This window comes from Cydia strobilella, chromosome 14 (genome assembly GCF_947568885.1).
Source record: "Cydia strobilella chromosome 14, ilCydStro3.1, whole genome shotgun sequence".
Lineage (NCBI taxonomy): Eukaryota > Metazoa > Arthropoda > Insecta > Lepidoptera > Tortricidae > Cydia > Cydia strobilella.
Window position 1 is genome coordinate 12,141,293 of NC_086054.1, and position 13,445 is coordinate 12,154,737.

The 13,445-nt window shown below is 37.7% G+C and overlaps 1 protein-coding gene and 1 long non-coding RNA gene across 4 annotated transcripts in view; both read right to left on the bottom strand.

Annotated features, from left to right (window-relative positions):
• Positions 1-13,445, bottom strand: part of LOC134747300 (uncharacterized) — a 336,530-nt gene that overhangs the window by 220,442 nt on the left and 102,643 nt on the right. The window lies entirely within an intron of this gene.
• Positions 1-13,445, bottom strand: part of LOC134747248 (protein kibra) — a 107,979-nt gene that overhangs the window by 3,386 nt on the left and 91,148 nt on the right. For 2 of the 3 annotated variants that reach the window (XM_063681855.1, XM_063681854.1), the window contains 14 exons: positions 12,571-12,679; positions 10,110-10,284; positions 8,942-9,787; positions 8,374-8,606; positions 8,128-8,229; positions 7,755-7,853; positions 7,401-7,518; positions 6,829-7,012; positions 6,158-6,311; positions 5,542-5,633; positions 4,731-4,876; positions 1,731-1,841; positions 1,196-1,309; positions 448-597 (listed from right to left, as the gene is read on the bottom strand). In XM_063681855.1, coding sequence (XP_063537925.1) covers positions 448-597; positions 1,196-1,309; positions 1,731-1,841; positions 4,731-4,876; positions 5,542-5,633; positions 6,158-6,311; positions 6,829-7,012; positions 7,401-7,518; positions 7,755-7,853; positions 8,128-8,229; positions 8,374-8,606; positions 8,942-9,787; positions 10,110-10,284; positions 12,571-12,679 — 2,633 coding nt within the window. Of the gene's footprint in view, positions 1-447; positions 598-1,195; positions 1,310-1,730; positions 1,842-3,598; positions 3,700-4,730; positions 4,877-5,541; positions 5,634-6,157; positions 6,312-6,828; positions 7,013-7,400; positions 7,519-7,754; positions 7,854-8,127; positions 8,230-8,373; positions 8,607-8,941; positions 9,788-10,109; positions 10,285-12,570; positions 12,680-13,445 lie in introns of those variants that run through there. The other variant, XM_063681856.1, reaches the window with a different exon arrangement.

Consider the following 13,445-nt stretch of genomic DNA (forward strand, 5'->3'; position numbering starts at 1 on the left):
TTATGTAATTATTGTTTTTTTTAAGTAGTCACACTACTACATATACAGGATGGCTAAAAAATAAGTTCATTCCCGTTGCCAGGGAGGTTTTGGGATTATACTGAGCAACTTTTACTATGGGACCGACCAAAAAATCGCGAAAAACAAATTACCCTCCCATAGAAAATGGACCTGCCAATTTTTTTTTCGAGATTCTGGGGTTGGTCCCAAAGTAGATTTTGACTGAAGGACTGTTTGAAAATTAATAGAATAAAAATAATTTATCCGTGAGCACAAACACAAAAATAGAAAATCATACAAAACAGAGAAACATAAAAAAGAGAAAGCGCCACGAAATAGTCTCACCTCAAGCATACTGCAGTGATCGGGCTTCCCCTATGATGGCTCTCCTTTTCACTTCGTGTGCGAATTGTACCTATAATGTATTTAATGCGTTATCAATCGTACCTCCTTTTAAGCTGGCTCAGATGGGCGATCTCGGTCCTCAGGTCAGCGAGCTTGGTGTTTTGTGCGCTGAGATCCAGAGCGAGATCTAGCGACGTGCGTGCACTGCGCGTGCGCGTGCGCCGCGCCGCGCCGCCTGCCACGCGGCCCCATCTGGCGGAAGGAAAACACACTCAGTTTCGTACTGTTTTATAATTCGTTGAGGATTGGTGGCGTAGCGGTAGCGATATTGACATTTATCAGTAAGCTATTCGTCGAAGGCCTAGTTTTCCCTTAAGGTTGGAAGGTCACAGCATTCGTTTACATAAAAACGCGGCAATTCATGAGATTAGGTCGCCAAATTCGGACTCCGGGCTTCCTTTGAATGCAAAAGAAACAGCGCTAAGATGAGGAGGAGAAAAAAGAAAATCCTGGCATGTAGATATAGAGACCGTGCGTGGTGGAGGGTCGGCCATCTCGGGACCTAAATCAAAAGCGAAAACAATGCACGCTTCTAAGCAGGTGCTGCCCCCGCTGCCCCCTAACACTTCACGCTGGCTTTGTTTCACACAGTAGGGTCTGCCATCTAGTGGCTTAAATCTAAAAATGTAAACTTGACATAATGCTTCGCGCCAATGAATAGGGTTCTGTGCTGCCGTCTTCAGCTCATGCAAGCTCCCTATAGAGAGACGAAGCACATGAAAATGGCATGACCAAATGTAAACTTGTGTTACAATTTAAGTTTCTCGTGTATGAAAAGTTGAAGTGTTACCTGAGAGAGCGGCGCTCGCGCACGCTGCGGTCGAAGGGGATGCCGGCGGTGGGCGGGGGGGCGGCGCGACGAGCTCGGGACGCCATAGATGAGTCAGATTCCGAGCGGTTTAGTCTGGAAAATAAAATACATTTTAAAAAGTAGCCCCTTTTTAACCTACTAATCACACATAGAAAAACGTGTTCAAGAGACACCTACCCTCTACCATACCTAGTACCTATATTTATATATAAAACATATCAAAATATTTGCTTCGTTGCTTGTAATGACGGCTGTAAACTTGAAAATGTAGGTATGACGCCAGGGACGAAAAGGGTTTTCACCATTTTTTGACGCAGAACTAGCATTCGGGTTTCGGTACATTTCCGACTACTAAACTGAGGCACAACCAACTATCGATCGATCAAATACTGTAATATAATGAAACATGTATGCGAATTCTCGACTGTAGAAATGAGTCTTTAACCGCGTTTTCTTAAGATGTAGATCTAACTAAAAAAAAGTATAATTTAAACTTATTAATTAGGTATATTACCTGCAAATATACTGCCTGTTGCCGATGCTTTGCGGCTGCGGCGAGAAGGTCTGAGACCTCTTGATCGTTGCCAGTGGCTCCTCCAGAGTGGCGCTTACTTGTGGACTTTTTCTACAAAAAGAAAAATAATAAAATTACAAAAATAACCACTTACACATGTACCGTTACATCATTGAATTGATTTACAGTCAATCATTGATATGTTTGGGCTGTTTTGATCTACTTTTGAATGATAAAAACACGTTTTTTTTTTTTTTTTTTTTTATACCACGTCGGTGGCAATCAAGCATACGGCCCGCCTGATGGTAAGCAGTTACCGTAGCCTATGAACGCCTGCAACACCAGAGATATTACACGCGCGTTGCCGACCCTTTAAAAACCTGTGGGGTTTTCTTGTTAAAAACGTATCGAGAAAATAGTCGTATACTTTATCGTCATCATATCATCTATCATCAATCTATGGAAAACTTTTATTAGACACGTTTTTATAAGGGTCGTCAAACCATCATCAAGCGACTATATAACTGATCGCTGCTCGTAGTATAAAAAGACAATAATTATAAAATATAATATCATAATTTTTTGTAAAAGTCTATCTAAAAGTCTAGTGTAATAAAGAAATTACGCACAAAATTTTGTTAAAGTCTGTGTAAAAGTCTAGTGTAAAGTACTATTGAGATTTTCATTGAATAATCTATCAAAAATATTGATTGTTTTGTTTGATATGTATTAGTTTATCTTTAGTATATCATATAAGTATTAGTATTTAATCATAATTTTGTTAGTTTACGTTATTATGTTTATATATATATACATAATATTTGAATTTTTATTTGGTTCTATTTCTCGTTATAATTTATGAATCTATCCTGCACCAACATTTATGTCTCTGTTTGACCTAATGGTTGACTGGTAGAGAATGCCTTTTGGCATTAAGTCCGCCATTTGTACATTTTTCTTTGCTTGTGCAATAAAGTTTAAATAAATAAATAAATAAATAAATTGTTAGTAAAAGTGAACTCCAGTAAAATCTAGATACATTCACATTGTGCCACCTCTCATGCTGTCCATGCGATTATACGTATAAATAAATACTTCGAAGCATGCAATACTTTGGCCTCGCTCCAAATGTTTTCACATCAGATTATATATCAGAACGGAATTTATGGGATCAGCTGCGCGTTATGTCACTTTGACATTTGTCAAATAAATTTTAGGTTTTCAGGGCAATGTTTTGAAAACTACTGTCTAGATTTTAATCTCAGTTATTTAACACAGTGATATTTTATGTAATTTATTAGCTGCAGTTCTCTTAGAAACCAGAATGTTTATATAGTAAAAACCTACTAATATTATGAAAGTATTATTATTTAATTAAGTAGGTTCTTTTAACTATTAGATCAAGTCTATTTTAGGAGAAACACAATGTAAAAATAAAAAATACTGAGAATTAATCATGGGTCAGAGTCAAGAACATAGGTATGTAGTTTGTCAAAGGACTGTCTTATTTCAAACATAGACAGAGAGAATACTATCTTTGTCTTACACTAGTACCACCCACAAAAGAAAATGATGAGTATAGTTCTTTTTTGTTCTTATTTGCTGACAATTTGGTTTGACCAACTATATAAACTATACGTTTTTATTTGCTCATTTAAAGGCATTACGCGCAACATGTTTTGGAGAACCTAGGTCTCAACTTAAGTAGGTTACGGTGATTAAAACCTCGAGTAAAACCGTAACATTAATAAAGGTGTAACATTAACATTAACAGTTTCTATAAAAAAAAGACAAAAAAAAACATTCACAAAATGCTCAAAACCGGCCAAAGTAAAAAGCTATCACACCGTGCCACAATGTAAACATACCTATATACAAACTATGTACAACGGGTGTCGTATTCTATTTCTCTAAAGCCGAGTGTTGGGGCATCCCGTCCGCCTCCACCCTCCGATAGCATTTCAGATATCTGCAGAGTAAATTGTCCATGTACCCGCCACCTTTTTGTTAGTTTTTATATTAATTTGGGATTGATTGTTAAATTCGGAAATTTCACTTACTTACCGACTGTGATTACTATGTGAAATTTAGCTTTATACAAATTCACCACAATTAGGTTGCAAAAAAAATATTATTGTGTAATGTGAAGAAATTCAATTCAATAAATGATTGACTATAACTTGCTATAACTTATTAATTTATTACGAATACGTACTATACTTCGTTTTTTTAGCATTAGAAAATAACTACAGGATCTTGACGGGTTTCTTTATTGAAAATAACTTTTGAAAAATAAGTCACAGCAAATATGTTACAAATATATAGCATACATACGTATTCGTAATAAATTAATAAGTTATAGTAAATCATTTATTGAATTCAATTTCTTCACATTACACAATAATATATTTTATGTTCATTTATATTCTATTGGTTTCATAAATAATTGTTTTTTTTAAGGGTTTTTCATTAAAAAGACGTCAAGATCGTGTAGTCTTTTCTAATGCTAAAAAAACGAGGTATAGTTATGAATAAATCTTTAATAGAGTCAAATCGTTTTTTTTTTTCTTGTAAATTCAACATAGTAAGAAATAATAAATAATTATGTCTTACTATCCTTATTACTTTGGAATTACTTTGACTGACCATTTGGCAGTGAATTGTGGTAGAATTGTCTTAAAGTCAGCAAATGCTTATAAATCTTTATGGCGTTATTCATAATCGCGTTACTGGCCTGAATTAGCTATGAATTGTTTGTCCTTATCTGTCATTTTGATTTATGTATTTGCAAGAAAGGGACAAAACATAATTTAACTAAGTCAGGCCCGTAAAGTTTCATGAAGAAGGGGGTTAATCTACAACAATTGTTGTAAATAAGAATACGAAGTCGAAATAGAACCACCGTCCTCGAAACCCAAAATAATGTTGATGTTTTCCCCACCAAATTAGTCACAGAAGCCTTAATAAACCCATCCCTTTCTATCATATCTCGACACGTACCTCCTATGCAGCTGTCTCGCTCCCTCCGGACAGAAATTGCACTCAGTGTTCGTCTCTTTCTCGGCCGTGGACGGGTGTAGGTACTCCTCTTCTAACGCTAGCTCGTCTTCAGGAATGTAGTCTTCTAGGGAATCCTCTTCTACTATCTGTTGACGAAATAAAATGAAATTTTAAATAACACGATATTATAAAGCCACGTTTCGTTGGTTATATGGGTTATTTTCATTTGCGGGAGTTTTCTAACCTACTACTAAAACCTGATTTTCACAGATCCTGGTGTTTTTGGGTTCTTTCAACTCAGAATCACTAGCATATTCAATCCAGATGATAAAAAAATTGTCCCAAAAATTTGTATGAAGTGAAAAAAAAATTACACACTAAAACGTGACGTAATGGAATGGACATTTTGGACATCTTTTTTTAATGGCAAGATGGAGAATGCTGTCGAATCTGAGTAGAATGAGCCCAAGAATGGTCAGATTTGAAGAAAAAAATCAGGTTTTCAATATATATTTTAGAAAACGCCCTTGTACATAGCCACTTTCATGGATATCACTGTTGTGGAAGAATCTGTCTGCGCTAAGTTCGCATCGACATAGTAATGACAAAAGTAAAGGAGCGCCATTCTTCTTACTTTAATATTGTGCACAGTCAGTTCCATTAGTCCCTACTGTGGAAGTTATTCCTCTTAGAATTCCACCTGCTAATTGACCGAGCGAAACCGAAGGTCTACGTTTCAGCTTGGGCAAAAACTCCGGACGTCCGGATATTCTCCTCTACAGGTCGCATTTCCGCGCATGATGTTATATACCTGATTGAGCGGTTCCCTAGACTCCTCATCTTCAGAGGCTGAGTTTTCTCCGCAATCCACGTTGCACTCCGCACCGGTCATACTCTCTGGACCTGAAAACAAATTATATTCCATTTAAAATACATTTTGCACTAAAACTACTGTACTACTGCTGTAAGGCTTAACAGTAAAGAACTGATTTATGAGAAGTTCTTCTTTAAAAAGTCTTTGTGAGACGAATGACATCATAAGTGGGTTGTTCTTGCTACACCATTATAGGACTGGAGTCTTTAACAATTAGACTTTTAAAACGATATCTTACATATCCTTTAACACATGTAAAATAATAAATTAATTAATTAAATAAGTTCTGTTAGAGAGAGACCAATAGTCTAGTGCTCCTGAGTTACGAGGAGTCAAATCAACTGCCTAACCTATACATATGAACAAAAAGTCAAATTTTTTAAACTTCGAAGTTGTATTTTTTTATTATTCCCATATATTTTTAAAGTTTTCAATGTGATAAATTGCTCATTTTCTATCTACATATTTAACAAGATTTAGTTATAAAATTCAACATGTGTCAACAACCCCATTCTTCGCGTATCAATTTAGGCTCTGAGTATTGTGAACTCACCTCTATTCCTAGTGAGAGTAGAAGTCTGCGAAGATATAACCGTGGATTCATCCGAGCTCTCATCTCTCCTCATACATCTGAAGCTCAACACGTTGTACCATTTCTGGGACACCGCGTCGGGGTCGAAATCCGCTAGACTCACTTGGGCGCAACCCTGGAAAGGAAAATCAGTCTTATTGTGGGTAGTTTAAGGTTGAAAGTTTGGGAGGTGGAGAGTGAGTCAGATTGAATCGCTCTCGCCTTAGAAATTCACATGGCACTCGAGGCTGGGAAGCCGAATACTCAAATTTGGCTAGTTGTCATCATGTTATACGAAAGCTAATAGTTTAAAATATTAGAAAGACATCTGTTATAAACTGATTTGTGATATCTCTAAACTCCTGATTTAAACTAATAAACTAGCCTGCATTTATTTTTTTATGCCGCGAAAGCCGTTTTAGCGTTTTGAATATGAATTAACCAATGAGTATCCAGTCTAAGTTAGAAGATAGTGTTGTGGCTCATTACTGTAATGACTTGCCACGGTCATGACACACCTATCTGAATTTATAAGGCACGGAAATGACACGCCATGGGAATGACACGCTACGGAAATACGCACCATGGGCGTGACGCGTCAGCATCATGTCCCCGCTCCAATATGTAACTGAGTTAGTTTATACAAAACTCACCAAGCATTCAGCCCGGCACACGAGATTGACTTGCAACGTGGCAGCCCTTAGAGCGCGGGTGCCCGCCACACTGGCTCTCGCCACGTGACGCCACGCAAGCGTAGTGCCGCGCCACGGCAGTGACGCGCTGCTGAACGTGATGCCGCACGTTCCACCGCCGATTACTAAAGCGCCTAGCACCGCACTGTAACAAATATACAAACATTTAGTATCATTCATCTAATCAAGTATTTAGAAAATTTTAACCGACTTTGAAAAACGATAAACTAAAACCTTCGCCGGGTTTAAATTAAGCATAGGTAAATATCCTTGAGAAAAATGTTGTAGTGGTTAAGTATAAATACCGAAAGAATAGCTATTAGCGCGCCATGTAAAAGGTCTATTCTGAATGGTGGATTACTAAAAATGGTTGAATCTTATATTTTACAATGACTCGCTTCACAGCTCGTCCATAACTAAACATTAGTTTAGGAAAACACATGTATACAAAAAAACTACAATGGCAAATAGGTGGAAACTATATTTCGCCAGCTTATAATAGGCGCTACGTTTCTAAAATAAGATAAACTTACACTTCAGTGCCAACATCAATGAAAAGTGCATTGAGGTTCCGTGCCCGCAGTATGCTGATCTCCAGCGCGCTGTCCTCAATACAGTAGCGCAATTTGATTTCAATTTGCGTACTGTTCACTGTAACAGAACATAATATGTTATTGGGACCACGTTTTTAGTCCGACTATCTGTATGGTGTATACAATTTATTACATGGGTACTTAAAATCATCGGTTTACCCCGAACTTGATTGCGAACTAGATTGCGATACGACGATGTACTACGAAAATACCCATGATACAAACAGAATGTAAGATAAGATAGAAATAAATCGGTACAGCAACTTCAAAGTAGATGGTCAATTAAGATCATACCTGCGCTGGCATCACCTGCTTGCGCCGCCTCAAACACACCAGAATCTCCAGCCACCGACTCGTCGCTTACTGCTGCCGACACTGATCTAGTGTTTGTACCTGTCGACCAATGGTTGCGTGTTACAATTTTGTTAAGTAGATAGATACGTGGGTAAGTTATACGGAGCACTAAATCCCTACTTAAGGCCCTAGCATATAAACAATATTAAAAATAGATAGAAGCCTTTTCCTGTATGGTAATTTGCATTTGGTGTAAAAGTGGTAAATTAGGCTAAATATGTACAAGTTCTTTTTACGAGAAGTGAGGAGAATGTGTATGTTTGCATTGATTCCTTGGAGTTCGCATGAGGACTGACACGTGTATGACACTGACCACTAGAAGAGGGAGTCCTGGGCGAGAGCGGCGGTGGCGGAGTCTCTGATATTGGCGACAGCGGCTCACAAGGCCGGCCCGGGCCTTGCAGTTGTACTGGTACTGGAAAATAAACAATTCTTCACTTTATTTTCTGTGTAACAGCAACAGACTTGGCCAACTGTAAACAATAACACAACGCTGGCAAGGTTCAGTACATCATGCTCGGAGGACTGCTGAGTGAAAAACTGGACGATAATAACTTACTTGTCGCAAGGCCTGTGATCTCATTAAGTCCAGCGACGCCTATCCTCATCTCCGCTAGCTTTTCCTCCAGCTCCCTCTGTTGGCGCCTCTGCATCTCCACCTGGCTGTATGACGGGGGAGGGGGTGGAGGGCTGGCGGAGGAGAGGCTGCTGCGTGGTGAGAGCGAGGGTTGGGAGCCGCTGCCGGCTCCGGGCGTCGCGCTTTCGGCCGTGTAGCTTGATCCGCGGAGTAATCTAAGGGTAAATAAGAAGGGAATAATAAGAATTAACTACTAATAATGATCATTTGGACTTTAAGTCCGAGCTACAATTTGTCAGTAGTTAGTTGATACATCCTGCAGTGTAAAAAAATAAACACACTAATTAACTCAGATGGAATAGTGTTAGAACTATTGGTAAAAAAAGGTTTCGCTAGCTTCGTGACCAGAAGGAAAAATAAACAATACGTCAGTTTAACAACTTAGGTTAGCTTTTGAGAGGTGTTTCGGTCTCTACGTCCAATAACAGAACCTTTGCAAATAAATAAGTTTTTAAGGTTATGAGTTATGAGGTTAAATATGTGAACTTACCTCTCAACTCTTCTATGCAGGTCAACCATATCAATAGGCTTATCTGCCTGGAATGAGCTAGCGATCTGCGAACCCCCATATATATCAGTAAAACTGATTCCAGAGCTCAAAGATCCTTTGCTACTGGCCGTAGAAAGAGACCCGAGGCTCGAACTACTCGAAACCGACAGTGTACTTGCTGATAAAGTCTTCAACTGCCCTTCCAAAGTCGTCATTGACGTTAGAGCATCTTTTAGTTGTTGAAGCAGCAGTTGTTTTTCTTCATGTAGCCTCAACCGATCCGCTATACACTTATTTGACATCTCAAAGGCATTTTTCAAGTCCTGCTCTAATCTTTTACACTCAATTTGTATGTCAGTCATTTCCTGTTTGGATCGTGTTCTAGGGGTTATACTTCTAAGTTCTCTAAGTAGCTGTTCTTTCTCTTGGAATAGTAGCAAGCGGTCTTTGTCAGACTCCGCTTGACCGGGTTGGACTTTGTCCTCTAAATCTGCTAATTGTTGTTGGATCTGTTGTATTCTTTTTCTAGCTTCGTCATATTGTAGGCGTACTCTTGCCATTTCTGCTAATCGTGTACCTATTGGTACTAGGTCTGCGCATAAGTCTGTTTGTGAGGCAGTGCTAAGTTTCTCTTGAGGAAGGCTTAAGGTTGAAAGGTCTGGAGAGGCATCTCCGAGTTGTAATCTCGTCAAGTCATCCTTGAGTTTGGCTAGGGATTGCATGAGGTCTGCTCTCTCTTTCTCTCCTGAGGTGAGGGATTTTTGGATGTTTTTAAGCTCAGTCATGATTGCCTGAGCTTCGGTGATGTTGTAGCATCCTTGTTGGGCGCTTAGCTTTTGTTCCACTCTGAAGACATAAAAACTATTTTATTAACTATTTTATTTTACTATTTTTAAGTACATCCTACATACATATGTCCATAGTAGTGCTCGTGGATAAGAAGGTACGACAAGTTACACACAGTCACTTGGACTCGAACGTCACTACCGTGGATATAATAACTCTTATTTTTGTGCACACAGTGCAATCACCATGAATGTCGTGCGATCTACTCTTAAAACTAACCTAAATTATGGTTTTTCGTACAATGAGAAAGAGTGATTAATTCCACGCTAGTGACAACCATGGACGTGACATCCACGAAAATGAGAATGATTCTGAAGCTTACTCAGCAAGCGTATCCACACCCCTCCTCGCGCAGGCGACCTCAGCTCTCGCCTGCCTCAACTCTTTCCTCAGCTGCGCGACGCGCCCTCTTGCCTGCGTCACTTCTGACCGGAGCAGGTCCGGGTCGTGACGAGACGTGGTGGACGTCGTCGTCACGGAGGTCGTGGATGAGCATACTGGAATAAAGATGGTTTAGATAGTTACAAAGATAACTGAGTGTTACAAAAAAACACTTCGAGAGCGATTCTGACGGTATATTGTTGTCTCCTTTTTTATACGGTGGCAAAGACGCGTACGGGCCGTTTAACGGCAAGCGGATACCTTGACTTAAACTGGAGATTAAAAACTTCACCGGTATAGTGGTATAGATAGACCACATCCACTAAATATAATTGAAGGATGCAAATTTAATCATAGTTTACGTCGACAAAGATTATTTTTTAACATTTGTATCTCAGTTAAACTAAGAGCAACAAACCTAACCATTGGTATTATTGCAATTAAGGTTTCGGAATTGTTAGTTTAATAAGATGATGTATATTAAAGCTAAACCCTGATCATAATCATAATATATTAAATTTATATGCTTGATATGTATAATGTTCTAGCCTCTATTTAGTGTCTTGTGATAACTATACCAAACATTTTCATTACTGTTTGAATTTGTTCAGTACAGTTAGTTCCCTTACATAAATATCTACTTTTCTTTACAGCTAGTATGGCGATGTGGGTACTTAAGTTGGGGCATCTAATATACAGTACCTAAACGTATTTTATCCCTTTTATACAACAGTCACTTAATAGCGGCATTGAAAATAAAACGACAAACATATGTTTTCCTTTAAACACACGCGTCTCACACGATAACCATGTATAATTTATACATACAGTAATTTTTGCTTGGGAGCAAGTAATGTTTAATGTACTAAAATCTAAAATAGTACGTATGAAATGAAACGAATAATATATTCTCTAAGAAGAATGCTGACAGTTGCTATAGAAAATATATTAACGATAAATGTTTATTGCTTTATCTAGTATTTACTCGTATTTTTAACATGTTAAAACACGCTGAGACGCCTACCTTTTATTTTGTATTAAATATAATATACAACATTTAATAAACTGTAGATGAAACAGATTAAGAACAGCACCCATCGGACCAGTAATGTAAACAAGCCTACACATACCATCTGTGCGATTTGCAAACGTAATGCCATTACTGCAGTTGATTACAATTTACAATTCCCCATCTCGGTATTTAAAGCACTGGGCGACTACTAACGGTAACAGTTGCACATCGATGGACCTTATGGCCTTCTAATAAGGTTTATGAATGATCACCACAGTCTGGACTATGGTATGCTTTGCGTGCTAAGGAAAAAGGCACATATTCTCATATTGCATTTATACGGTAGGATTAAATTGTGACGTTTTCAACCAAAAGGTACCACATTGTCGCTTGTTGATAAGGTTAATTTCTAATTGAAGCTATACGGAAATAGCGCCTTACTGACAAGCGACAATAAGTACCCTTTTGGTTGAAAATGGCACAATTATGTATGTATGCGTAATATCGTTGCCATGAAAACTAGCGGAGGTAAACACGGTTTTATACTGGCATAAAAGGATATTTGAGAAGTACATGTATATTTTAATACTCTTTTTAATAGGCAGGTGCCTATGCTTTTAAGAAGTACATGGTGTTACGATAATTATGTAGATATTTGTTATGTATTGGTTGTCAAGTATACTATAATGTAAAACTTTTTTCAAAGTTTAACATAAAACAATTATTGTGCTTACTGTAACTTCCGTGGATTTCACTACCGTGAAATCAATCATCGTGGGTTTTTTTATTTTTTTTATTTTAATATTAGCATGACTTTATGAGTGGAGTCACATCTCTGACTGAATCTGAATACTCAAATAATGAGTCGTTACTTCAATGTTTTGCCGCCTTTTAAGCAATATTGTGTGATGTACATAAATGTGTACTATGGCTAGACACCAAAATTGGTGTGGGCCGCATGTACTTGTAGCGACGCGACGAAATCGCGGAGTGAGCCACGCCTAACAATTCTAACAAACCTAAACATACGATGCTACTTTTTGTGATTTATTGCATGACATTTGTAAATAATTTATAAATCTTAGTTTAAGGAAATGTTTGTCATACTCTTTTAGGGTCTATGGCGTCCTCGTATAAATGCTGTAACAACTTGATTTTTACCATGGTGAAAAAAAAACATAATCAGGTTGCGTTATTTTAGATCAGCTAGATGGTACCAGTACCATAATATTGCATTGTCCCCCATTTTATATACTTTTCAGCTCAATCCAATAATGGGAAGTTGGACTTTTTTACAGATGACGGGGCAAGTGAAACATAAGTAAAATAGAAGCTTGTAAAGAAGTGAGAATATCCTAAAAGGGTTTTAAGCGGTATAAAATATACTCACAGCTCGTCCGAGAGGCCGCCAGCGTAGACAGGGCATTGTTCAAATGTTTGTACTCGTCTTGCGCCAAACACAGCCTCTGCTTTTTCACATCGTACATCTCCTTCTTCGCCTGTTGACAAACAGAGACAGAATGTTAATATCGCAAAATATTTCGATCAAAAAATCTTATCAATATGATATTTATACACAACAAGAACGACGATGATGATTAATAAAAACTTCCCATGTCCTTCCACGGGCCTCAAACTATCTTCATACCAACTTTCATCTAAATCGGTTCAGCGGTTTAAGTGTGAAGGGGCAACAGTTACTTAAGCATTTATAATATTCGTAGGGATAGTAAGGATATCAAATTAAGATGAGATGTTTAGACGTGTATTGCAGACACTGATATCGAATAAAATAAGTAGTTTAAAAATTTTGGCATACTTATACCCCCCTCATTCATAAAACTTTACGGGTATGATTTAGTTAAATTATATTTTATCCCTTTCTTACAAATACATAAGTCAAAATGACAGATAAAGACAAACGATTCATATAGGCCATGCAGTAACGCGTTTATGAATTACGCCATTAATTTTTTTACCATTATACAGCACATGAAGATGAAGCTTATAAATATAGGTAGTTTCCTCAACAAATAGTTTAAGTTAGTTTGCATAAAGTCAATAGAAAGGTGTTATAAAATTTTATAGGTCTAGAAAAGCACACTGTAAAACCCTGAAGTTTATAAGCTTCCATATATAAAATACAGCAATAACAACTTTATGACAGGCTGGATATCCGCTTTTCGCGTTGATAATTGATTCCTAGTTTGACTGCGGACAGAGCGTTACAATAAAAAAATACAGTTTATTGATTAAATTTGATTA